Consider the following 27,593-nt stretch of genomic DNA (forward strand, 5'->3'; position numbering starts at 1 on the left):
TTGAGTAGCTTCCTTACCAGCCCTTCCCTTCTGCTCCCCTATTTCCCAGCAGCAGGCCCTCCACTAGGATCAAGCAGAGCCGGCGACCACGCTAAAGGGTTCCAGTAACTTCAGGGCTTCTAGGGGCCATGCTCCTATGTATGTGTGGAGGGGCTGGTCATGTTCCCTAGGCAGCTGTTTGTACCCTCCGCTTCCTGCTGGACCCCGTTGCCCCCTTCAGGCAGTGAAGAAGAGAGATGCTACTGCAACCCTTCCCCATGGTTACCATGACGATGTTCCCCCTTCCAGAGGCAGGAGGTGGGGAGAGATGCACACCTCTCTACCTGCAGCTTCCTACCTGGGTGTGTGCATTTAAATCAAGTTGCACCTTGGCTACAAGCAAAAGGAAGCTGCTACCCTCCTCAGCCTGACTCTGCTTCAGCAGTAACTGTGCCCTTAAGCTTCCATGAGTGAAATCATGACCTAGGGCAGAATAACTGGATTCCACTGGGCCTCCTTCATGGCTCAGCATCTTGACCCACCAATGACAAGCCCATGCTCAAGAGCTGTACAGGCCATAACTTTAATACAAAAACTGCACCACCCTACACAGTGCTCGGCTAATAGACCTCAAGTCTCCAGCTGTTTATAAGTAGAAAAGCATTGTACCATAGAAGACTCATTAGTTTTCTGAAACATTAGGACCCTTCCTCCAGCAGCCTTAAGATAACCATGCGAAGAGGCATGAGCACTGCAGGCTTTGCCCACAGCAACCTGGCAATGTGCATCTGTTCCTACTTTAAATACAACTATTCTGCAACTCCTACTTCCAGTCTGAGCCAAGGCTGGTTTAGCTGGCAAAACTGGCTGGTTATTTTGACACATAGGCAAGCAAGTGTGCCAGGCTTCAGTGTGTAAATGATGCCAATTTTTAAGAAGCAAAGGGATTATCCCTCTCCTCTTGCCACGCCCTCTAGCATTTCAAATGGAGAATATATACTAGTTCTCTCAGGGGCAAGGTTTTAGTGACCAGATTTGACTTGGTCCATTTTGAATCTGTGTGAATTTCAGGTATGTGTAAAAAGGAGGTGGTGGAAAAGCCAAGGAGCAGAATCCAGCCCTCCTGTATCTCTATCCGCTGCTCTAACAGTGAAGCAATGTGTGGTTTGGCAAAACTTTCCCCCTGGGTACTAGCAATAGCATGGTCTGGCTATATAGGCTCTTAACAACGTAGACTTTTAAGCTAAGCAAGCTGCAGCTTGCACAGATCATCTCATTCTGCGGTACCACACAATTAATTGTTGGCCCAGGATTTCACCTCACTCTCCATCACAAACAAATTAAGCACCAAATGGTTTTGCTTTTAGCAAGTCTTGTGTGGCACTGGCTGATGCTGTGCCAGCTGGCCAAGTGCTTGGAAGAAAGTGTTATAACCCTGAGCATCTCATACAACTTTGCCATAGGGGCAAAAAATAAATCCAATTTAAAATCAGTCTCCAAGCAGCTCAATTCTTAGAAAAACACACTAGGGCCCTTCGTATCAAAATAAGCTCTTTATGCCTCCATCCCACATCGTCCTGAAGGCGTCGTGGCCTCTTTCGCCAGGCTGGGTCAAGAGGTGCTGAGACAGGAAATCCAGGGTTACAAATTCACTCTGCTCCCATAATGAAGTACTGCTTCTCTTGTTGTTATTAGCGTTCGTTCTTACATGAACCTGAAACCAGACAATTCCAGAGCTAGTGTTAGTGATGGGGCTGGGGCCTGGTCTACACACTGATTTTGTTTTAGTATAACTTCCTGGGTGTGACTGGACTTTATGTTTTAAATTGGGTGTAAAGCTTCACAAGCTCAGCCAATCTGAGGGTGTTTGTAAAGGGGGTAACTTTTGACCAGCACAGCTGATCAAGTCCCAGATTTCAGGGAAGGTCCTAGACATTTATGGGTAGAACCCTTACAGAGTCAGTCTGCGAATGAATTTAAACCCAACCGTCTAGTAACATCAAATGCTAAACTATTAAACCATAGCAAAATAACCCTTCCAAACCACACAATGTTAGTTGAAGCTAGAGGATTTTAAGGGCCTCGTTATTTTGTCTTTTATCCACAAAGCATTTCACCATTTAATGCATCTATTCCACTCCCCAGGGGGCTCAGATTTTTCAGGCCACAGTACAGTTGGGGTATCCAAAAGTCACTCTTATCTCAGTGCTGTAGGGTCACTAAGCTACGACAGGCCTGATTCTAAACCAAGAACAGCTGCATTTTTCTATTTGTGACTGCTGATTACTTCCCATGCAGACAGCCGAGCACCCCGTACATAGAACAGTGTGGAAGAAAAGCTGTGCCTGCAAATGAAGCCTTTGGACACCACTTTTTAAAAAACTGGAGTCCTGCTGAGGATGGAAGGAAGGGAATTCCAGCTACCTTTCTAAGCCCTGTTCAGGGGCAGGTTTTGCACCATCAATACTCTTTAATTGAGTGTGATGGGTCTTAGTTTCCGTCTTAATTTTTCAACATTCTTGTTTTCAAAGGGCAAAAACATCCATCTGGTAGGATGTGACCTGGCACAAATTAGTGACAGGTGTGAACTGTAAGCAACATCACAAGGTCGTGTGTCAATATTCCAGTTTACAGCACCACATTCTAGGTCGTGCTGGTGATAAGAATGTGTACTTAAAAGACCGAGTGAGCCTATTTCAAAAAATGTCACTACAGTGCAGCCTCTGTAACATTTTCCCACAAACATATAAGGTGGTTGGTTGGTGTTTTTTTTAAGCAAATAACAGAAAAAGCTTTGCCCCTTTATAATAGGAACCAGCTGAAAACTGACTTTGTCTTGTAGGGCCTGTGTTTTTACACATACACAAGCAACTCTATTGGAACTAGGTATATTGTAGGACTTCCTCCACCAGTTAGAGGCAGAGTAACTAATCAGGAATTAAGCTGTATTGTTGCTGAGCACCAATTCCTGAGTGGACAAATGATTGGGTTTCTCCGCAAGTTTGATCAAAAGCATTTAATGGCAAACAAGGCTTTCAAATGCAAAAGTTGTAAACGGCTGGCAAATTACATACTAAAACAAAACACACTAAAATCGTAATGGGGAATAAAACATTATACTATCCCAAGTAGCAGTGCTCAACTGGGGGCTCTGTACATTGAAATTAATGCAGCTGTGTGAAAACACCAAACCTATACAAGGCTGCATGCTGAAATTAACAAAGCTTGGTGAAATAAGTATCAGCATAAAGCTTGCTGTTAATTTCCATGACCCACATACTAGCTGGATAACTACAGCTGACGTGAACATGGTGGTGGGAAATTAAGCCCCATGCCTGGTCATTATTCAGCTAGTTCTACTTTTTCAGAAGCGAAAGTTTTCATCAAATGCTTTTGTTCAAAGTTGTGGAGCAATTCTGCCTGTTCTAAACAGCACTGATTTGCTGCACTGCAGAAAAAAAAATTGTAGAATTTTAGGAGCAACTTCCCCCAGTGTTCCCTGTACTCATGATCTGAACTAGTTCTGTACTCACCAAACTTACTTGGACTGTTAACTTTTGTACTGTGTTTCACTAAGGAGTGAGTTCTGACACTGCACCCACAAACCCTAGAATCCGAGGCAGTTTCTGATGTAGATGCTTATGGCCCCTGAACAGCAGTGGCATGAAAACGAGCTGAGATAATCTGTACCCTTGCCACCACCCAAAAACATGTGATCTCCATGCAGCTGTTTGTTGTCTTTGGATGCTGCACTAACGGATCGGGTTCAGCACCCGCACAAACAGCTTTGAAATGAAACTGTGCCTGTCTGTGACCATTTTTTATTAATTACAAGCTGATGGGTTTGGAGTTGGCATGGAAGTAGATTAACTGTGGCATAGACATAACCGCTCCAGTTGGTCTGCACATGCAGGGTATGTCTGCCATTCTACTTCTTAGATCTGCTTTACAAGAGGGAAGCAGTCTGGCATTTGTACTTTAAATGGCCCATTTTTTTTGTGCATTCCTAAGGGGTAAATCAGAGCATGTCACGGCTCCACCTGCTCCCCTCAAGTTAGTGATGTGGCTTTTTGAAGTGAGCTTGTCTAGATAATGAACTGGAGTGACATTCCCAGAGTGTTCTACCAAAATGCAGATGGTGATTACTGTTTAAAAACAAGGGCTTCTCATAGGCAGAGGAGGTGAAGCGCTACCCAGCGATTAGAATTCAGCAGCAGGACCATGTCTGCCTTACAGCCCCGGTGTCTATGGCAGTGTCACTGTAATAGGTGCAGGGGGAGAAGAGAACTCACCGGTACAATCTCTAGCAATAACCAGAACCAAGGGCCTTCTCCTTGCTGAGCACTGCCAAACTACCCTTGCTACTTACACGTCTCCAGTCGCTCCTCCAGGAAAGAGATCTGCTCACTCAGGGACTCAATTCTATCCAGCTGCCGCAGGGCGTAGAACAGCTGGCTGATGGGGTCGGTGCTGACGTCATCCGCTGCCGATGGCATGAGGTTATGGAATGGAGCCAAGAGTAACTGGAGTTTCTTTTGAGAGCGAGAAAAAGAGAGGAGCTGTTAGTGTAACAGAGAGGGATGAAAACTATCAGACCCCTCCAGCGTGACCTGCCAACAGCTGATACGGCCAGCTCGGCCATCTCCAGGGCTGGCAGAGCTGAGGGTTGGGGTAGTCGACTAGTGCTAAGAGGGCTCCTGGCGGGGAGAGCTGTTACAGTGTTCGCTGCAAGCGGTGGGCGACGCAGCTGGGAATGCTAATACCAGAAGGCAAGACTAGATTAGGTGGCGAAATTAAAAATAGAGCCGTCGAAGGGCAAAAATTCTGGATGTGAACAGCTGTGCAATGACGCGCTGGAGCCAAATCTTCTGACTGTGAATTACAAGCGCATCAAAAAAAGGCTGAAGTACGAGCGCCTGCGTCTCTGTCTGCGCTCGCTGACGGGAGCTCACCTGCTCCAGCACTTCCACCCGGCTCCTGAGGGCTTGCATTTCTTCCTTCATTTCACTGGAGGCGCCTGCCATGAGCAAAACACCACAGGAATTAATAAAATCCCTCAGAGTGAACCGTCATCCTCAAAATCGGGCTGTGATGGTGGAGCAAGGGCGGCCACCTCTGAGGCACAAAAAACCCAGGAGCCCCTAAAAGGGCGGAGTTGGCACTGTGGACTGAGCCCCCTGATGGATTTCCCAGCCATCCTGGGAAAACCTGGACAGGTGCCACTGGCAACCCTAGGCGGAGCAGCAGCCGAAGGGTTAACCTGGCGGTCTGCCGGACTGAGGGAATGAGCTGGCTGTGCTCTACCACCCCAAATGCCGCCCTCTGACATGCTTGTTAAGACCAGGATGCTCCCTTCGCTGTTCATTGACCAGCTACAGGAATGAAAACAAGCGACAGTTCCGGCTTCCCCCCTATCAATCTACGTACGAGCTAGACATCCCCGCCGAGAGTTTACCAGCAGCTAATCCAGGAACTTTGGCAAGCGGTTTGTGCAGGAATGACCAGCCAGGACACCAGTGGCTGACTGAAAACACACAACTGCCCTCAGCTGAGCCCCCGAGGAGGGCCGGTTCTTACTGAAGAACGTGGTTCTTTGCACTGTAGCAAATCACAAGGCATTGAAACACAGAAAGCTGTCCAAGCCCCAGCCTCTGACCCTAATCCTGATGGGCACATTACCCCACAAACTACAACCAGCCTTGGCTCTTCAGGCTGAGATCAGTTCACCTTTTTCCCCCTCACAGGGTAGCAAAGCATGGGTCCAAAATGTGTGTGTGATTCGGGGAGGGGATGGGACTACCTTTGTTCTGAACAGGAAAGAGATGAATGTTTAGAATTATTGCCTGGCTGCAACTAATTGGGTGGAAACACAGGAGGTTACTCCAGGGCCAAAGGATATTAATTAAGAGAAGGCCGTCAGCCTCTGACACTGTTCCTTAGAGAGGCTCAGGTGCCAACGATATTTAGAAAGTGAATCATTTTCATTCCTTGGCTTTGGCAGGTTTTCAAAAGGCAGTTTGGGGTCTGGGATCCACAGGGCCCTAGAGCTGCACTCCTCTGGCAAAGCAGGAAGGGTCTGACGCCCGGCCCACAACAGTGGGCTGCAGCAAGGTGCAATTAGCAATGGGATGCCTCATTGCCCCGTGCTAGCAATTGTCCTTGTGCATACGCGATTGAGCAGGGCCTTGCTTTCACTTAATGAGCTCGCTGGAGCCTGCTCCCCGTCCGCAAAGCCCAAACAACTAGCCCCTGATGGTCTGCTGAACGGCGCAGGTGTTGCTAGGCTGGGCTGTGGTGTATGCATGGTCTGTCCTACCCTTCCATGGGCTTGGACGACAGCAACACGGGTTGGATCCACAGCAGAGGCGAGCCGGCCCAGCTCCATTGACTTCAGTGGGCTGTATCTACCCAGTGTGAAGAGTAAAAGGGCACCTGCACCCTTCCTCGAGCACCGTCCGCCATGCTGCTGCTGTCCTCAGGGCTGGGCAGCTGGGGTAGCAAAGAATTTGCTCTAGAGAGTGGGACTCTATCCCGTTCAGCCCTCTGCCTCCTGCATAGCGCTAGCGATAAAGCCGGGGCCGTGGGTGGAACTGTGCCCCTTGTACCACGACAGAATTATTGACAAAGAAGGCTACGATTCAGTCACGGAGGTCACGGCCGTCACAGATTCCATGACTTTACCGGACCTCCGTGACTTCTCTGGCTTCAGCGCCCCTGCCCTGCAGCTGGAACCCGGACCGTGCGCTCCCCTGCCCCGTAGCTGGGGCTGGAACCGGGGCTGTGTGCCCCTGCCCTGGGGCTTCCTCCGGGGGCTGCGGTTGGGGCCATGTGCCCCATCCTCCAGCTTCCACTGGGGGCCGGGGCCATGCGCCCCCCTCCTGGCTTTCCAGGGCTGTTGCACCCCCTCCCCCCTGTGGCTGTGGCCAAGGCTGTGCGCCTGCAGCTGGATCTGGGACTGTGTGCCCCTACCCCCCAGCTGCAGCCAGCTCCAGAGCCGGGGCTGTGCGCCCCATGCCCTGTGGCTACTCCCCACCCCATGGTTGCAGCTGCTGGATCCGGGGCTGTGCCCCCACCTTCCCCCAGTGGCAGTAGGGTTCAGATGGTCAGTCCCTCCCATCCCTCCGGGACTCCAGCTCTCATTCCTCCCCACCACCTAGCCCTAACGTCACAGACAGCTCACAGGGTCCTGTGAATTTTTGTTTGCTGCCCACGACCCGTGCGTCACGTTTACTAAAAATAACCGTGACCAAACCTTAGCCTTCCTGCTAAACATGCTGCCGTGATGCAGGAGGAGACGGCCAAGACTGCCCCAAGTGCGGAAAGGTGCCCTGCCCCGGCGGCTCTGGAGAGAAAAAAGCCGAGAGGGCAGGCCCCGGGGGATCACGTCCACAGCCATACGCGCCGGCGCAGCCCTTCCGCCCCGCGCTGCTCCTGTCCGTCGCCAGCGCTGGCCGCAGCGCATTATTACTCACGGTACGAGTTTGAAGTGTCACAGCGCGTACCAAAAGTAATAATGGGCCGGCACCAGCGTCGCCGCCACTCCCGTCCTCGTGGCGCTGGAGTCACACGCAGAGAAAAGGCGACGGTGTGCTGACCCCATTGTCCCCACGCTGATCATGGTGTCTCAGGGGCTTTGGAAGCCAGCTGCTGGCCAGGCCGAAGTCCCACCAGCGAGGGGGGGGTGGTCTCGCCCAGTGATCGGTTAAACCTCACCACAAGCCATTAGCCCCATTTTGCAGCCGAGGCACAGAGTGGGTGGGCGACTGGCCCAGGTCACAGGTCAGAATCAAACCCAGGAATCCAGGCTTCCAGACCCCTGCTCTAGCTCCTAGAGACCCCCACTGCCTCACACCCTTTGGTTAAGGCTATGCAATTAACATCCAGCCAAGCAGTCAAATGCCCAGGGCCTAGCTCCAGCCCACGCAGGGGTGGCTGTTACCTGATCGATTGAGGGCGGGGAAGGCAGACGCCTCTGTCTCAGTGGGTGGTGCCGAAGCATGGCATGATTTCCCATCGGCAGAGAGCCTGTGCCCAGCCCGACAGGCACAGCCATAGCTCCCAGGCGTGTTGACACAATGCTGGCTGCAGCCGTGGCACGGGCCAGCGCATTCATCCACATCTGAAAGTACAGAGGTTACACTCGCAGCGGCTCGGGTGAGCGCGGGCCATCAGGAAGCAGCCCTTGTGAAGACAGGGTGAGCCCAGAGCGTGGCAGATTGACACCACCAAACAAGACATGGGCCCCGCACAAAGAGCGTACAGGGGACAGCTAAGACTAGAGAGCAGTCAGCCGTCCCTTGTGAGACGGAGGCTACAAGTTGGGGAGACCTGTGCGGTGACAGCAGGCTGGATTAGTTAGAGGGCACCTCCCAGGGTCTGTCCATACCCAGGCTGCCCCAGTAAAGAATCTCTTTTGCTATCAATGCAGCCAGCTCGGGTCTCTCTTCTAGCAGGAGCTAAATTTCATGGCCCTAATTCGCCACTGTGTTACTCCCATTTTTACGCCACTGATGCTGCACCAGGTAAAACGGGAGTAGCCCCGTGACGCATCAGGCCCAGTACGTCTAAAAAGGGCAAAAGCAAAGCCCCTGAGCTGAACGCTCCCTAATTCTGGAAATGGATCCACCTGCTCCCCGATCGGGGGAGCACGGTTCACCGCTGGCTCTGGCCACGCACCAGCCCACCTCTGGTGAGGTGCTGTTAGCCTTTCGCGTGCATGTGTGCAAAGCCCAACAGCCTTGCCCCACACGGGGGCAGTTATTAAAGCCGCGCCCACAAAGTGAAATGAACATGACAGCTCCCCCCCCCCGTGCCTGAGCAAGGCTGTTCTAGGCACCAGGAAAATCTCTTGAGCTGGGCTCCAAGCTGTCACTACAGCCTGCCAGTGAGTCATGCCTACTCCACACACATGCTTTGGACTTACAAATGCGCCAGATCCTCAGCTGGACATTCGTGCCGCTTCACCGGCTTCAAGAGAGCTGATTTACACCTGTCAGGCATCTGCCTCCAACCATGAACTGGACTTATTGGGCCTCTGATTTAGCCTGGGACAGGTTTTTACACCATTTGAATCCACAGTTACTCCAGCGTTACACTGTGGTAAGCGAGAGGAGCCCCAGCTCCACTGGGGAGTGGGCTGCAAAATCGCCACCTGCACCACGAACAGATTTTATTGAGCTGCGCTGTACCTAGAACGGTGGCAACACCTTGCAGGCCTCCGGGGGTGTAACTCAGCCGCGCTCCCTTGCCGTCCCCGGAGCCAGGCCGATTCGCAGCAATTGTGGGACTAGCTCACGATTCTGGTGGGTCGCTGCTAAGGCTGAGCGACTCCCACCCACATGAGACACGGCCTGGCACACAGCTTGCCCGAGCGGTGCCCATGGAAAGGCTACGACAGGACTGAATTCCTGGGCTGGGGCTGGGCAGGCCTGTGCCTGCTCCAGGTGTGTACCATGAAGCCCCCCAAAATGAGGCTTCTCGAATAAAGTGAGCAGGAAAGGCCATTTAGGGAGAGATTCTCAAGTGGTGTAAAGCAGCCGAGCACCCCCACCATCATGGGCGCCTCACCCATTTACCCCAGCTGAGGCTCTGGCCTGTTTGCTTTTCAATGGCATCCAGCCGCAGCACTCGCAGAAGGGGGAGGGAATGGAGGGAAGGCCTCCCGCGCCTCTCCCACAGCTAGCACCCCCCCACACACCCCCAATCCACCGAGCAGCCCGAATGCCTTACCCCAATCTGCCAGCTACAAGCTAGCTTCTGCCTCCCTCTGCTGGGTCAACATTGTTACGCCATCCAAGCCCTCCCTGCTGGTCTGTGGGAGCTGGGGGCACGAAACAGTGCTTCCCCTCCCCACGCTGCCCCCAGACCTTTGCTGTCAGCAAGAAGTTCAGTGACCTGCCCAAAGTCACCCCGTGCCAGAGCCCAGATCCGTGAGCCAGTCCTATCATCCCTCCCCAAGCGCTGCCCACGCTCGACAATGCCCACGGCCCTGGGAAGGCAGCCCTTGTTCTAAATGACGGGGCTCACCCATGAGGAAGCAGGGAGCGTCTTTTGCACAAGCACCTGGCCTGACCATTGGGGAAGGCACAAGGGCTAGGGCAGCACTAAGCTGCTGAAGATGCCTGATGGCCCATTACGTGCGTCGGGTCCAGTGCTGATGCCTCGCGGAGTGGCTGACCCAAAGCATGGAATGGAGGCACCATGCAGCTGGTGTCACGGGTGGGGTAAGCGTGCTGGGTCCACCTTTGCAGGCAGGTCCGTGTAAAGACTCTCTGACAGCTAACAGAGCATGGAGTTACTCTCTCAGCCCACGGGCCTGGGACGTTGGTGGTGCATGGCTCAGGTTCACTCCCTGCTGAGAGCCAACAGAGGAAACCATGAGGCCTGGGTGCGCTTCACAGTGCCACCGGCCCATCCAGGAGAATGTGGGCAGCCACAGCAAATCACCGTCTACGGGTCACCTGCTATATTCCGCTGCCCCGCTCCCATCGCCCCGGCAAAGGGAATCCCAGGGAAGATACTGAAATACAAAACAGGGAAACCAGAGCTGTTACCTGTCTGGCAGGATTTCCCCCTCCAGCCTGGGGGACAGGTGCATCTGTCTGGGGCTGCGCAGCTCCCTCCATTTTGACAGGGCACCCTGCAAATGGCTGTAAAACAGTAACGCACGGTCACCATGTTGCCGAGGCAAATGTCTGGGCCTCCGCCACATGCAGCTCCCACCGTTGCGGATTCCTGTTGTCGGGGAGATTTTATTACACACTTGTGAACTCCTGTCCATGCCTTTGTGCCACCAGCAGAAGTCAGGAGACTGTTAAAGGGGAGTGAAACCATGGCGCCGGATCCTCAGCTGCTGTCAATACCCATAGCTCCGTTAAGATCAGTGTCGCGCGGCCCCTTGCCACCAGCTGAGGACCCCACCCCGTGAATGCCACAGCCTCCATGTGAATCAGATCTGTATTGCGCTCAGCACGTCCAGCGAGGCTGACGGGCGTTCTGCGTGAGACAAGCGGTAGAATACACCACCGTGACTCACAGAGGGCAAAGGCTGTGAATGCCCCGCTCCCATGGGCCAGCAACGAGACGATGTGTGCAAATAGCTGCTCCCAGTGGATGTAAGAGGTTCGCAATCCGGCCCAGAGTTGGTCAGAGATCCCTGAGCAGATCAGAAAGGAGGAGTCAGCCCCAGAAACTCAGTATAGGGTGACCAGATGTCCCGCTTTTATAGGGACAGTCCTGATATTTGGGGCTTTTTCTTCTATCGTCTCCTATTACACACACACACATCCCCCACCCCGTCCCGATTTTTCACACTTGCTGTCTGGTCAGCCTAACTCAGTATTTTCATACAGCCTTCTAATAACTCCGGGAGCTCATCAAATGAAGCAACAGATCTAGGACGGTGTCCTGAATGGCACTGAGGTGATGCCTGGAAAGCCTTTCCACTTGTGCAATAAACAGTCCTTCATTTGTAGCTTAACCCATTCCAGCCCTGGAAAGAGGAAGACATCTTGAGAGTCTGCGAAGGGAGTGGGGCGGGGGGAGGGGGGTGAAGAGGGGGCCTGCAGCAGCTCTCAATCAGTGACAGGCTCTGGGAAGCGTTAGTATATCGCAGTCTGGTTTGATCTAGTAAGAGATCAGCCTCTGATGTGCTTGGCATTCCCTTTGCGCTGTTCATCACTATTTCCCCCGAAAAGCAGAGCTGTTCCATTACTGCTGATTTATGTGGAAAGGGTTTATTAATTTCTCCTCTGATACACGCCAAGCTAATAAAGCGATATATGCACAAGGCAAGCAAAGCAAGGCTATAAATGAATGGCTAATTGAAACCGATTTGTTCTCACAGGCGGATGTTGGAAGGAAAATCGCCTGCCTAGTACAAGAGCGAATTACACTAATTTCAGACAGATCTGGTAACAAGGGCAGTGACTGGATAGGCTTTTGAGGCACACAGAGGTCGTGATCAGAGAGGCGCTGAGAGCCCTCGGCAGGGTGTTAACAGCCCCTGTCTGCGCTGTATTTCCTTTCCACCAGCTGCACTGTGTTTCCTTCTCACCAGCATTCTGTACTAGGAGAGCCACTCCCATACTTTTCATTCAGAGATCTCAAAGCACAAAGCCTTTTGCCAACGTGGGGGTAGTAGGTACAATCCCTGTGTTACGGATGGGTGAGCTCAGGCTCCAAGAGGGTGTGATTGGCCCCTGCCAAGTCAATGGCAAAGTCAGGAACAAAATCCCCATCTCCGGACTTCCAGGTCGGTGCTCAAGCCAGGCTGTAGCTGTCCCTCTCAAGGCTATGGGACTGATTCTGCTCTTTTTTACACCAGTGTAGATCAGGCAGAAAGCCACCGACATCAATGAAAAAAGACAGGTGTAAAACCAGTGTAAGGGAGAGCAGGACCAAGGCACCAAAGGGGAGATGCTGCAATCTCATCACAATCCATATTCTTCTCCCTCTGCCACTCATTTACCTTTGCTGCATCCGACTGCGTGGGCATTTGCCCGTCTCCATCCGGGGCAGCACATATACATGGGCTGGGAAAACCTCCTGTAGGCCAGGCGATAGACAACCTTGTATGTGGTTCTGCAATAAGGTTCAGGAAAGGAGTTAGGGACTGAGCCCATATGGGGTGCGGAAAGAGCCGACTGCTTCACCCTCCTTCCCCTGCCTTGCTCCTAGGGTTAGGGAGTCAACCAGGTCATCCCTTTGCCACTTACTTCCCGTGTTGTGCCAGCCTGGCTCTGCCGACTCCCTATCCCTCCCTGCCCACATGCTCCCAGGAGTAGGGGCCATGCCCGCACCCAAGATTCAAGTACTGCTGTCTTTCCCAACAGGGGTACCGGGGAATGGTCTTCCTCCCTTTAGTGTGCAGGGGTGATCGCTCCTTATACACCTCTGAACAAGCACCCCGAGGAGATGCTGTGTCTCAGGGCGAATCCTTGTCCTCAGCTTCCCCGGAGACTGTAATCCAACCCTGGAGCAGACTGGCTATGCCAGATGCCACCTGTCTGTCTGCAGCGATGGCGCCCGCCATTCCCGGAAGCAGGCTGCTCTCCTCACCTGTACGAACTGCAGAGCCAGTGTCCCTGGCACGTTGTGAGGTAGGGCTGGTAGACAGGCTGCACGTGGGACTCCACATACGAGGCGGCTCCCTTCTGCATCTCTACAGAGCACACCCTGCGGCTGGACAGACGGCATCGTGTCCCACACAAAGCGAAAGCGGCAGGCATAAAGCAACGGGGAATCAGGCCCGAAGGCAGGGGTAGGAATGCGGGTAAGGAATGTGCTCGGAAAACCCCTCCATGGGGCCAAATCCAGCTCCAGTGCAAGAGGTTGCAAAGCCACTGCCGTCTGTGCAACTGTGCCCTCTTACTCCATGGCTGCATTTGGCCCATGTGGGACCTGATTCTCAGCTAGTGTCAATGGCCCCATGCCTCCAATGGAGCTGTGCCAATTTCCACTAGCAGAGATTCTGGCCAAGAACCTCACAGAGGGTCAGTTAAGATGCAATTGCTAAGGCCCCCGTAATTCCTCATTTACTGGAGCAGAGTTATTGGGGTGCAGTTGGGAAGAGGAGCTGATAGGGGCTTCCAAAACCTAACACGAGTAAATCCCTTGAATATCAGCTCTATATCCTGCCCCACTGCAGCAGGCCTCACGCAACTGAGAGCTTATATTCTACACATATCTCGACGAGGTTCTACACCCGCAGGTGCGCTCCCTTCTCCCCTCAAAGCTGCAAGGCTACCTCTACAGTTTGCATCCAGGCACCCTGGCTGGCCATCTCCAATCTCCCTGAAAACAATGCCACTCACTCCAATGTCGGGAACAGGAATCCGCAGCGAACGGGCTGCTGGATGACTGCCATGCAAGGTCTCAGAACAGAGGCCTACACAGGCTGCTGTAAAATTACCGTACAAAGGAGAGGAATCCAAATCCATTAGTAGGGGGAATCATTTTCCCCTGAACAGCAGATTAAAGGGGACATGTCAACGCTGTAAGAAAAATCATTTATTTTTTAGCTGGCCTTTGATTTGTTTTCGTTCCGAGACTGTGACAGCACTGAAAAACAACACCTAGGTGATGACAAAAATCAACAGCAAGGACCAGATTCTGTTCAGTGTGGTAAAATCCCTTCCACTAAGTAGCTCTAAATTTGCACCGGGGTTGCTGAGATCAGGATCTTCCCCCCCCCCCCCCCCCCCCCCCCACACACACACAATGTAAAAGTTTCATGAAATTCACATCCAAAGAGTTCTTGGTTAAAGATTTTTGCACCCCTTTGCCAGCTTGCGAGGTTCTGTTCAGCTGGATGTTGTCTGGCACAGATCTTAGCCTCTGGAGTAGAAGCCCATTAAGAAACCCGATTATTTGTGTCAGCTTCCCAGACAAATTAGAAACTTGAACTAAAGTGCTGAAAATTAACACTGACACCAGATGCCTTCCATTAACTCAGGATAACTCATTTCATCCTGCTGGATTAATGGTATGAAAGAGGCAGTTTTGCTGACATTATTATAAAGATCTATCTACTCTGGGTGTGTGTATGTATATCAGCAGCCAGCCTTTTGTGTGTGTGTATTTGTGTGGTGTGTGTGTGGTGTGTGTGTGCGCACACACGTGCATGTGCACAAGACAGAGAGATTCAGCTTGTGGACTTCCTTACTACAGGACTGCAAAAGGTTCAATACTGTAGCAATGGGCTGGGTCATTCACTGTAAAACCATACGAGATAGGTCAGAACTACAAAACTGGGGTCCAGATATCAATATTTCCAAAGTTAGTGGGAAATGAGTTAACTCGGGGGGGAGGGGAGTCAAATCCAGACTTCCCTAAATTTTAAGATGGCAGTCAAGGGGAAGTTTTGCTTTGGAGCTGGGATGCTGTTTTGACCCATTAGAGAGCTGAGGGCTCGTTGCCCAGCTTATATCCAAATCTGAATTTCCCCCCAGTTCAAAGGGGTTTGGTTCAAACCCATCTCTAATAACAATAATAATAGCAGTTATGCATGATCAGATAGGGGACATCAAATCCCATGCTTCAAGGCACAAACTGATTGACACGGTGGTCAGGAAGGAATTGTTCCACCATCTACAGCATTGCTGACTTAGGGGTATGAGATGTTGCCCTAGTTTGATGCCTCTCGATATTGGCTGCTACTTGTGGCAGGATATTGAACGTGGTGAACCAGTCATTTGTGTGTGCGTGCATATATACATGTGTACGGGCGGGGGGGGTGCATCTGGAATGTGTACGTGTGTGTGAATGCATGTGGGTGGGTGTGTTGGTGGTGTGTTTGCACTTATGCTTGAAGGGGGTGTATGCATGCAGGAGTGTGCACTAAAGACACAATAAGAAATCTTTAGCTGTGTGTGCTCTATTTAGCTTTTTGACTCCCCAAGTCAAGTGGCAAAAATACTCTCTTTGTATATGCTGCATGGACCTAGACCAATATGCTTGAATGTATTTGGATGGCTTTCTGCTTTATGGACGCAGCAACAAACACCACAAAAGCTTGCTAACACCTACACTTCCCCCAGAAGCATCTTCAAGGTTGCCTCTTGCCTGTCCCCACACCTAGAAAGCGGCTCATTCATGTGCAGCAGACTGGCTGAACTTGGCCTTTCATGTCTCCTTGAGCCTGGCCCCCTGAAAGGCCAATCCTTATTGTGGCTTGCAGAGAAGCCCAGCGGTATGCATGCGGCAAGCCAGACTTCTGAAGGATGGACAAAGAAGAGGCTTACCCTGACTGGGCAAAACGCTCAGAGCTGGTCACACCAAGGATTAAGACAAATCCCGTGAGGAGGCAGCTGATTCTCTGCATTTCCTGTCCTCTGCTGGCTCTTTCTTTCCTGCTGTGCGATATTGTGTGGCATGAAGGGGTGTCACTCTTCAGTGGGAAGCACTGGCTCTTACTGCATGTCTCTCTTCAGTGGGGAACCCTGGAACCAAAAGAATAATGACCTTACCAAGCAGCGTCCTTTCTGGGACGGTGACATTTCAATAGCCCCCTTTGGGCCTATCGAAAAAGACAGCACAGGGGAGCAAGGTGTTTTGCTGCTTTCACTCCAAGGGACTAGGAATTTCCCTGCTGTGTGCTAGCGCACAGCAATGCGGGATATGCTCTTACAAGGATGCAGTGGGAGCTAAGTAGGTTTTAAAAGTGAAGCAGCAAAAACAATAATTTCATGGTGTTGTTTCTGGCTTGGGACTCATGCGATCTGAGTTCAATACCCAGCTCAGCCAAAATCTCCCTGTGTGACCTGGGGCAAATCACTTTAGGTGCCCATCTGGCACTGGGGATAAAAATATTTCCTTTGTCTCGTTAGACCTTAAGCATTTTGGGGCAGGGACTGGCAGTTCTTATTTGTCTGTACAGCCTCTAGCACGGCCTCGTTGTTACTGCACTATTAGTAACATTAGGATAGCAGTCCCACTGACGGGTTTTAAAATAAACAAACCTCACTAATGCCAGCCACCCACTGTTCACAAGTAACCCTACAACGACAACGGAGCATGTGCAGCCCAGCCCTCACGAGCGAGTCGCCCTGTAATAACAAACCAGTATGTCCGGCCAACGCTCACAACCAACCCTACAATAACAAAGCACCCGTGCAGCCTGCAGCTCACAAGTCACTCTGCACTAACAACCCAGCATGTACTGCAGCCTTCCGATACCAAACCATTGTGCATGTACCAGCAAGGATAAGAAAAGAAAGCAACAGAGCTGAGCCTGAAGGGTGTTCCATGTAAAAGTGCTTAAAAAAGTTAGAGAGGGTTATTGTTATTTCACATCTGATTCACATTAAATACTTCTGGGTCAAATCTTCTGCTGGCATAAAAACCTACATCGCTCCAATGAAGCCAGTGAAGTTACGCTGATCTACACCCTCTGAAAATCTGGCCTCACAAGTTTCTAAACCCACAAGTTTAAGAAGCTTTTCTTTTTCGAGGAATAGAGTAAATGGCTTGTTGAGCTGTGGCATATTTCAGAATGAAACTAGTGCCAGACAGGGAAGCCAATACAAAGGTCTGCAATATATATGGCATCACAAAGCCGCACGTGTCTCACTAAATGAAATAGTGAAATCAGGTCTCATTCCCTCTTAAACACAAGGGTCCTCTCCAGGGCTTTAGAAGGCTGAATCTTTTCTCTGCAAAGCCAATACTAACCAAGTTGGGAACAAAGAGGCATTGATTCTGCTTGCAGAAGGCAAATACACAAGGCAGCGTTGAGCGGGTCAATAACGATATCTAATTTAAACAATCCGTTGACCTCCAGGTGATGGAAGTTAAAGGGAGAAAAACAACAAATCAAATACATGACAATGAAAGAGGGTCAGCCTTTCTGACTGTACCTTCTGAAACAAATCACTTTTATTGGGAGTCACAAGCTTAATAAGAAACAACCCCATGGAAATGCGATATCACACTGATATAGTGAAAAGCTTGTTAAAGGGGAAATCAAGGCTGGAAATAGAGTTGGAATGATCCAGGCTCATGTCACGGCACTTCTTTAGAAGAATTTCCAGCTCTCCAGCTGGTATAGCTTCACTGAAGCCCGATGCAATGCCAGCTGAGCATCTCGTTCAAAGCAGAGCAAGGCGGCCACATGGCTAATAATGGTGATGGGACACAAACCAACTCCTCGTGGATTGGATCCTATGTCCAGAGGTACCGTGGAAGAGGTCAGAAGCAGCGAGGAAGGTCTGGAGAAGAGGGGGAAGTGAGGTCCAGAACAGAGGAGGAAGAGCTATAGAAAAGATAACACGGGCCCTCGCTTCAAACACTCTTGCTCAAGGTATGGCTGGATTAGGTCATCTACAGCCAATGAGGGGACCCATATTAGCAGGCAGGTTGTATCCTTGAAGAGGACAAATGCAGTGATGCCCAGGCACGGGATTGGGCCCCTAGAGAACATGAGGGAAACAGCCCACAGAAGCAATTGAGAAAGAGACGGATGGCTTGAAGCTGGTTAAAATCCTGAGCTCAGTTTCACCCCTGACAGTTCCGTGGACTAGATCCATGCATTTGAAGGCCAGAAAGGACTTTACAGTCACCTGGCCCCAAAAAAGCACCGCAGACTCCATCAGAAGGCTGACGAGCAAACCTCCCTCTTCTTGTAAAGGCACAGAGGCTGCCATCACATCACCCTATTTGGTCTGATTAATCCTAAATAGTTTGTATTTAGGATCATTGATAGTGTTGGCTGCTTCCCATGCGCCCCTTTGTGGCCTGGGGGAGGGGGGGGAAGGGCATGTGCAGTGCCCTGGCTCTGTTTTCCCCTTCTCCAGGACTCCGTAAACAATCACCATTCCAAAGAAAATTAAAACATTCCCCACCTGGGAGCTGAATGTATGTGTTCACTCCTTAAACACATTCTGACCCAACCCCAGGACAGTTCAATGGCTTCCCAGGAACCAAACTTGCTCCCAACAGCAGCCTCTTCAAGCCAGCTGCAGCTCCTTCATCTTCTGTTGCCCAAGGAATCCCCCCACTTCACTGCAGCCCCCTGCTGCTCTTTATAGGGAATTACTTGATCCCATTCAGGTGGGGCTCATCCTGTATTCAGGGCTGGCTTAGCCCTAGGCTCTCCAGCCCATGGGGCAAGCCACCCCGTTACTGGTGCCAAATCACCACCAAGTTGTTTTGTTGCCCCTTTTGGGTGGGGGGAAGGAAAGGGGCCAAAAATCTTTTCCATCCTGGGTGACAAAACACCTGCTCAGATGCTGCACAGACCTTGCGCTGGCTGTCTACACCGAATTCACCCTCTAGTTAGTAATTTGTGGTGCTGGCCTCCACAAGGAATCAAGCTTAGGTTCATTTACAGAAATAAGAACGTCAACCACCAATGGAAAGGAAAGAAAACGCTTTTGCACACCTCAGCGCACAGGGAGACATCTTAGAACGGCTTGGGTGGTCTGATGACCCTCCTAATTCCCTCCAACCTCACCTAGGCTAGAGCACGGTGCAAATTCTCAGTGAAACCATAATCCTCCATGCCAATGGTATTTCTTCAACGAGACTGAATTCCGCGTTCGAAATCAAACCCCGAAGATCATCTCGACCGAACTCCACTGGCAGAGGTAGGAGTTTTGCCTGCGTGGGGGTGGCAAAGAGGCCTGGGTCCAGAAGGACAATTTGTTTTGTTCTGTTTTTAAAAATCAAAGACTCTAAAACAGGATTGTTTTGCCCCTCACCCGTCAGACTGTATCTCCGCCTCCACGGTGTTTTAAAATCAGGGTTGTTCAACGTCAGCTCAAGATCCGATCTTGATCAAATTAGAGCTGTTCTACACATTTTAATGCACATAGGAAGCCAGGACCCCTGAGAGCTGCAGAAGCTGCTAATGCTTGTTTGTCAAATTGTAATTTAGCGCTGTCTTTTCTCTGATCTCTTTTCTAAAATGATTGGCAGCGATAACAATGCTTTTCTTGTTTACGTCCCAGAAAAATCTGTGTGTGACAAGAACAAAACCCCAACACAATACATTTTTGCACACTCTCTCTAATCTCAACAGTGCCTCAAGTTTTATAATGTAAAGTATGTTCCTCTGTTCATATAAAGCTACTGTATGTAGCTCTATGCTCCTGAAATGCTAGGAAGCACCAAAGCCTTGTAATATGAGCGTCTGTAGTCAAATATGATTCCAGTGGTTGCATCTGACTTCTATCCAAAAATATACGCTAAAACTCCTGCCCTCAGAGCTGGTCCCTAAGCTACTGCAGGAGCCAACAGAAAACATTATCACATGTTGTGTGTCAGCTGTCCTACTTTCGCCAGCTCTGTAGCTGAAACCCAAGAACCGGCTAAAGTCTATTATTGAATCATTGTGTCGGGGACTATTTTCTAAGTGGCGCAGGAGGGTTCAGCCCCCCCAGCTCCCATTCACCTCCGGGCGTGAAAACGTTCCTGAAGGATCCATTCTGACATTCGTCATGTGGGACTTCTGGGAGTCATGTCCCCGTCACGGGAGTGCCCCGACCTACCTGGAGATGTGTAATTCAAACTCTTCTGGACTTGAGCAAGAGACAGAGCAACTTTCTCAGGGACCCCCAAACTACTCACGGCAATTCTTCCTCCAGTCTGCCAGGACAGGCGCTGGGGCTCATTAGTATTCCACAAGCCTCTGCAGTAGGGTACTGCGCAGCTGAAATGTCATATTCAGTAAGCATATTACGACAAGATCCTGCAGTCGTGGTGCTAAAGATTAGATCAACAGATAGAAGGGGTGGATGGGGATAGAGAGAGAGAGAGAGAGAGAGAGAGAGAGAGAGAGAGAGAGAGAGGGTGGATGGGGATGGATAGATAGATGGGGGGATGGATGGGGATAGATGGATGGGGTGGATGGGGATAGATAGATAGATAAGATTAGATAGATGGGGTGGATGGGGTTAGATAGATGGATAGACAGATAGATAGACAGACAAAAATTTCAGATGAGCCCCAGCTCAGATCCAAACTTTGCCAAACTTTGGGGTGTCTGGTTAAGAATTTGAATGAATCTTTTTCTAAATTAACCATTTTTTAAAAACAGAGATGACGCCAACGTCTGCCCTTGTGGCGCACAGGGAAGACGTGTCTCCTTCTGCAAGCGCTACAGGATTCTGCTAAGATTGTCAACCCTGAAGGTCAGTCACCCACTTAAGACAACTGTCAACAACCATCAACTTCCTGAACGAGGGAGTTGTCCATCTCGCTGCCTCCCCTCCTTTGGGCATTTCAGTCTCAGAGCCGCTAGAGGGGGGCCTTTCCTAAGGGTCAAACAGACCCCTGGAGCTATTCCGAGCTCCCCTGCAAAAGACAAGCCAACTGTTGCCGGGGTGGGCGCACGCTGCGGACCCAGTGACCCAGGGTAACCCTGCTGGGGGGGACCCCATGTTAGGGGCTCCATCAGGGCAGGCCAAGTCACCAGCTCAGTTTCTTTCCGGCTGATCCAGCCACGCGTCTGGGATGACTGGGTGCAGGGGCATCTGTGATGCCGGCGCAGGTCCTGATGCTGCTACCTTTGCATCTCTGCAACCCCCCCCCCCACCTGGCCCCTATGATCGCCCCTTTCGGGTCTGCTCCTGCCGCTTTGGGAACCCCTCCTGCCGAAAGGCGTCAAAATTTTGCAAATAACTCAGTGCACCCATTCCCTCCCAACCACCATCGCTGCCTTTTTGCAAGGAGGAGGCTTCCCCCACAAAGTTAGACCCAGCAGACACAGCGCGTGCAAAGCAATCCGAATTGCAAAGCAACCGGGGGGGACGGGGGGGGACACCAACGCACGTGAGTCGAAACTTTGCAGCCCCCTGGTCAGAGCGGTTTGCAAACCCGGGGCTCAGCCACGAAGTTACAATCTCCGATTTCCAGCCTACTTACTTTCCCTGCCGCTCCGAGGAAGGCGAATTTGCAGAGAGGGAGAGAGCGCGAACTCCCCGGAGCTCGCCTGCCCCACCGTAGCTGCGCACACGCAGGAGCCCCTGCCCCCAGCTTTTGCCTCCTTGTCGGACCAGCCCGCGGTCTGTAGCCCCTTTGCATGTCCTTCCCCCCGGGGCTGTGCCGCGTCCCTCGCCTCTTAATCCAATGAGCTCGTGGGAAGGATCAGAGCCGAGCCCTGCACCGCGGGCGTGAAACCCACAAAGCAGTTAGGGGGAGAATCCACGTTGCACCAAGGAAGACCCAGCCTCCCCTTCCCCCTGCGGCTGGAAACACCCCCTACCGGGGGGGGTCCACCTGCAGCCTCTCCCGACCCCCCCAGGGGAAGGGGAAATCCTCCCTCGCCTTTGCACCTGCGCCTAATAGTCACCTCCGGGGTTACCTGTCTGGGTAGTCTCAGCAAGGGTCCGGAATCCGGATCGTGCCCTGGGGGTGACTGCTTACCCATCGCAGCGGGGCCGGGCCGTGCAAAGAGGAGCAGGGTGAAGGGGGATCCCAGCGGGGTGCGTGTTCCGCGGGGCCCCCCCCCCCACGCGTGGTACCCTGAACTGGTTTCTAAAATCACCCCCTTCCCAGGGAAGCAACGCGCGCTCCGATCCAGCCAGCGCACCCCTCGCTGCGGATTGCACAAGGGGGTGGCGAATGAGGCTGAATTCTGGGCTCGTGAGCGCTTCCTGGCTCCTCTGTCAACCATCAGCCCTGTCTAGGGTCCCCTCAACACAGCTACTAGCCAGCCTGCCAGTGCCAAGCTCTACAGCACACCCAGCCGCCTTGCACGGACACGGGCGTGAGGGTGGCTCGAGGATTAGGTCTCCAGCATGCCACGGAGTGTCCAAACCCACACTGCTCACCTGCCTGTCGTGCTCGCTAGGGGGCGCCAAGCAAACCACCCACCTCAAACCCAATCGCAATTTGAAAGCTCTGGGGGTTAGTTTCCCCACCCCCCGGTTCTGTTTCCTTGGGTGGGTTAAATTGCTCCCCATCCAACCCGACCGAGTTGCCTGGTGTGTAAACTGCTGCTTCCCCAGAGAGAAGAGTTCATCCCGTGGTGGGGTGGGGCTTTTTCGGGTTAACATGTTCCCCCGCAGAATGCAAAACTAAACCATGTGTTTGTCACATGTGTTCTCAATGCACTTTAGAGCAATGTTTGCCCCCTACTTCATGGAAATAGCAGGGCGGGGTGTTTTTGTTTGTTTTGTTTTGTGGGGGGTGTTAATTCTGCCTTTTATTTCCAAGTGGTCCCAATTATGTCATTGTGATTAAAGGGTTGGGTTGTGGGTGTTTGTTTTTTTTTTCAGTCTAACTTGCAAACTCTCTTTCCAGAGGTTTATAACTCAGTTCAGTGTAGGCTGAGACTCAATGCACAAGGGGTTAGGCTCAGAAGCCAATTTGTTTCTCTTCGCAAAACTTTGGAAAACTCTTTCTAGTGGTTTTTGCGGTACCCCAAAGCAGCAGTGAAGGTCTGGATGTCTCAGGTGCATGACTGAGGAATGCCATTATTAATCGGAGTGTCTTGTACACCAGGAATGAGTTAAAGTGAATTTGAATTCTCGTCTAAGAGTCAGTGAAATAGCCTTCAGAACTCTCCAAATTACCAACACATCTCAGGGTATGTCTACAGGACAGCCAGGACTGCGGCCACTGTAGTGCGGTAGTGTCGGAAGGGCTTTTTCCACCTACATGGTTGATCCATCTCTACAAGACGTAGTAACTAAGTCGATGCTAGAATTCTTCCTTCAACTTAGGCATGTCTACAAAGAGTCAACTTAACAGTGTCGCACAAGGCGCGAAATTTTTCACAGCCCTGAGCCACGTAGCTAGGTCGATCTAATTTTTACCTATAAATCTGAAGCTCAAGGGCATAGGGCCCAGTTCTAGCGAAGACAGTGGTGCTCAGCCGTTCGCAGGATCAGCTCCTTACACATGACGTTACACAACAGAATAAGATAAAAGCGTAAATGCTAAGGCCCAAATGTGTCCCTGGTGCATTTTCATTTCCTCTAACCCAGTTTCACTACAAGGAACACATCAAGCCTAATGGCCCAGCTGTCCACAGACTTCCTCACTTTGCATGTTATTTTGTTAGACGTGTTGGTCAATTATCAAAGACAATTGTTCAGTCCCTTTGTGCAAACCAGGATTTGCTTTGTTTCTGTCTTTCCTCATAAGGAATTAGAGCAAAGTCGCGCTATTGTTCCTAAAACAACTTAGCGCAGTCTCCTGCCACCTGGCCGTCCACAGAATTTCCCCCAAAGCCAGCAGGAGCCTGGTGTGTGAAGGAAGGTCAGGATATGGTCCACATGGGAATATTTGTTACCCTCTAGCTTGGGTTGGGTTTTTTTAGCACATGGACATTTAGGGGAAATAATTAGACAACAGCAGCTCAGAAATTGCTGGCACTTCTACTGTCTGGGAGTTGTGCAGGCTGCTGATTTAAGCCCAGCTGCCCCCTGTCCACAGTGACACCAGCTGAAGGTTGGAGCTAAAGCCCGAGCGAAGCTCACGATGCACTGGGGCTGATTCTCCGCTGCTGTGCATTCATTTACACCCGTGCCAAGTGAGCGTGAAACACAACGAGCCAGATCCTCGGCTGGCGCCCTCGCTCCATCCGCCGAGGCACTCGCCCCGCCGTTGTGTCCTGAGAGCATGTTATCCCCCCTTTGGCCTGGTGTAAATGACAAGGAGCAGGGGAGTGGAGAATGAGATGCCATGCGTGTGATGGGAGGGAGCGAGCACAGGAGAGGAGTCCGGATCCCCAGAGGCAAAGGTGATAACCAACCCCATCAAAGGAAAAGGTGATTGGCTCTGATTGAAAAGGCAGCTCCCCTTTGTGTAGCATCTCGCATTATGTAAGCACGAAACAGGAATTGTTTTATTCCTCCGTCTGGATCCATCTACCCCTGGGGAATTATTTAAACTCATTTAATCTCATAAACTCAACGCACAGACAGCCCTTCCCGAGAGCCTCACAGGGACAGTAATAACCTTAATGCACAGTCTATTATTGCAGCTCGACTGCCTGGGGGAAATGAACAGTGCCCGCTATGGAACTCTGCTTCCAAAGATATTTCTATTAGCCAAGTGAAAAGCTTGTCCATAAAGGTGTTGGATTTCATTTCACTGCTGTGTCACTCACCTGATCTGTTGAAATCAGTCATTTGTCATGAACGGAGGATGCTTCCTTTAAACGGCACCATGATTTCTTACTGTTGGAACAAATAAAACCACGGTTATGCACTGCCATTCTCCTGACGTATGATTTCCTTGAGTCAGATCTTGATCAATCTGGGCCTGCTTTTGGATTCCTTGTGCACCCAACTCTCCCTCCGGACTATTTGGGTGGGGCAGCAGGAGTACAGGATCAGGCCCAATCTCAATGCACACTTTTAGCGAATATTTATAATGGAACCACACTACAAAAATGCAACCATGTCTTGGTGGCCAACGGATGGAAAGAAGTGACTGGCGCTGTTGTAGGACAGCGTCCGTCCTTGGGATGGTACATTTTCTTTCTGTGCAACGCAAGTCCTGGAGGACACATTTTCACTGTGGGGTTTGCATGAGCATGATCCTTTACACTGGTAGAAATTGGGAGTATCCCCACCAAAGTCAGTGGAGCGCCATTGGTTTAAACCTGGCACAAGAGGAAAATCCGGTCCGGTGTGACTTTAGATTGTTCCAAAGTCCAGTTATAAAATAGGCAGGAAAATGAACGTGTTGATTCAAAAGAACTCCAGGTGGGACCATCTAACTCAGAGCTGGTATTCATCCCCCAAGCACTATGTTATGCTGTATCCAATAGTCATTCCAAAGCAATATGTGAGGCTGAATTAGGTGCTTAATTCCCATCTTCCTTAAACTCGTTTGAAAATCCCAGTTTTAAAGCATCAGTACACAGCCCCAAGCAGTGTGTTATCCCATCCCCAGGGCTCGTCTGCATGGAGGAATAGCCCGGAATAGCCATTCTACACTAGCTCTCCATGTGTATGCTCTTATTCTGCACTGCCTTTGGGCAGTTTAGCTTAATCCCCTTTGGAAACAAAAAGCCCCCCCCCCCCCCCCCCCCCCGAGTGGAATAAGAGCACACCCTAGTTTATTTCACAATAGCTTCCCCATGCAGCATGTTATGCCATTCTCAGTGGTCCACCTCTAAGAATATGCTATGTCATCCGCAAACCGAGTGTTATCCCACCCCTAATACTCATCCCTGAGCAATGTTATACATACTCAGTGCCCATCGCTAAACACTATGTTATACCAGCCGCAGTACTTTCAGACGTGTTCAAAATCTGCCAACAAACACAGAAACACAACTCCATGGACAAATATTTCAGTTGTCTTTGAATTCCTAGGGCGTATAATGCTCTATCAACATTGCACAATGAATCCTCATCTCATCCCTTGGAGGGAGGTCAGCGATATTATCCCCGCTCTACTGATGGGGAAATGGAGGCAGAGCGGTTATGCGACTCACCAAAGGCCACAGGAAAAGTTAGTGTCAGAGCTAGGCATAGAATTCAGGAATTGCTGGTGCCCTGGCCTGTGCTCAACCCACTACACTACACCACTCTTTGCCAAACTGCATCTGAATTTAAGGTGAAACATTTGACTGGAAAATTCGGGGCCCAATCCTGCAAGGTTCCAAGCACCTTCAGCCTCAAGTCAATGAGTAGCAGGTGCTCAGCTTTGCAGGATTATTCCTTAGTTATGTAACATAAGTGTAAAATCATACTCAGATACCAATGTGTGAATGAGGGTGGATTAATTCACACCTAACTGCATTCACGGCACACAGCGTTTAGCTTCACATCTAATAACAACACACTAGGTAGGAATAAATACACCATAATTCAAGCTCTCTGTTATCTTATTGCTTAATTATTTCTGAAGTGCATTGCAGCAATTTATAATTTTGCAATTATTTTAATTGCTAAAATGTTTGAATTTTTGCTCCTTTTTCTAGGACAAATCTTTAGTCAAGCAAACTCTCACTGACATCAGTGTCACCTAGGGAAGGACTGAGGATAAACTGATAAAAGTCTATTTGATCCCCTGTCTGTGGGGAAGCATTCAGTGCCCAGGACTGTAATATTCACTTCACCGGGCCAACGCCCAGATCTTCAAAGTTATTTAAATACCACTGAGTATCTGGGCACAAATCCTCAACTGGTGTAAACTGGGATCTCTCCCGTAATTTAAATGGAGCTGTGGTAATTTACACCACTGAAAATCTGTCCTATTGCTCCGTTAATGCTATAGGATTTCTGAAAAGAATGTTCATGTCTTTTAGTTCTTGAGTTTAAGTCTATCTGAATTTGATACCATCCCTACACTGATAGTCTGGATGATTCACCCATGGTGCACCCCGTCAGACACTAAAAGTGGATTCCTGCTATGTCTAATATTATTGTTTGGCTCAAGACCAAGAAGGAAACGTTCCTGCATCATCTCTTCTTATTTGTAAAAAAGTTGAAATCTGTCTGCCAATGCAGAGTATTAGAACAGCAACGCTGCTTTCCCCGCAGACTAAAAAGTTAATTATTCCACACTCCAAATGCTTTACAGCATCAGTTCTAAATTAAAAGCCAGGTTAAATTTTAAGGGTAAAATTCTTCTATCACACCCTCATCCTCATGTCACCTGCAGTGCAGATTCTTCCAGCATGTGCTGCAATATGCTAGGCACACTGCTTCACATAAACCCACTGATGTCAGCAGAGCTGACATGAGATCCTAGGCACTGAAGGCTGAGTGTGGGATAAAGATAGGATCCTGGATTCCTTGCACACCCAGTTCCCAGTGACATTAGAGTTTTGGGTGTGCAGCAAATGCTGCAGTAGGGCCCTGAGGGAGGAGTACAGGCTTTGGCTCTAGGTCCACAAGGGACTTGCGGCTCTGAAAGAAAATGGTACCCTGTATATATGAAAAATGGATAGGAATGACTAACAGAGGGGACACAATAGGAGACGCAGTACTAAAGCCCTGATTCAGGAAACTATCCCTATTCAGGAAGGCAAGAACATAAGAGAATACGAACAGCCACACTGGAGTCAGACCGATGGTCCATGTAGCCCAGTGTCCTGTCTTCCGACAGTGGCCAGTGCCAGGTCTTTCAGGGAATTGCCCTGTTCGGGAATGAACCGAACAGGGCAATTTATCAAATGATCCATCCCCGATCATCTAGTCCCAACAAAG

The 27,593-nt window shown here is 50.5% G+C and overlaps 1 protein-coding gene across 9 annotated transcripts in view; it reads right to left on the reverse strand.

The window, feature by feature from the left end:
* Positions 1-548: 548 nt before the first annotated feature.
* The window catches only part of EGFL7 (EGF like domain multiple 7), a 30,708-nt gene continuing 3,663 nt past the window's right edge, over positions 549-27,593 (reverse strand). For 4 of the 9 annotated variants that reach the window (XM_043530744.1, XM_043530745.1, XM_043530746.1 and 1 more), the window contains 8 exons: positions 24,536-24,605; positions 13,039-15,920; positions 12,449-12,561; positions 10,533-10,628; positions 7,919-8,098; positions 4,932-4,996; positions 4,349-4,511; positions 549-1,693 (listed from right to left, as the gene is read on the reverse strand). In XM_043530744.1, coding sequence (XP_043386679.1) covers positions 1,671-1,693; positions 4,349-4,511; positions 4,932-4,996; positions 7,919-8,098; positions 10,533-10,628; positions 12,449-12,561; positions 13,039-13,373 — 975 coding nt within the window. In that variant the 5' untranslated portion in view covers positions 13,374-15,920; positions 24,536-24,605 and the 3' untranslated portion in view covers positions 549-1,670. Of the gene's footprint in view, positions 1,694-4,348; positions 4,512-4,931; positions 4,997-7,918; positions 8,099-10,532; positions 10,629-12,448; positions 12,562-13,038; positions 15,921-18,320; positions 20,177-21,342; positions 21,578-24,535; positions 24,606-27,593 lie in introns of those variants that run through there. The other 5 variants (XM_037879781.2, XM_037879783.2, XM_037879784.2 and 2 more) reach the window with 3 other exon arrangements.

This window comes from Chelonia mydas, chromosome 16, assembly GCF_015237465.2.
Source record: "Chelonia mydas isolate rCheMyd1 chromosome 16, rCheMyd1.pri.v2, whole genome shotgun sequence".
NCBI classification, from domain to species: Eukaryota; Metazoa; Chordata; order Testudines; family Cheloniidae; genus Chelonia; species Chelonia mydas.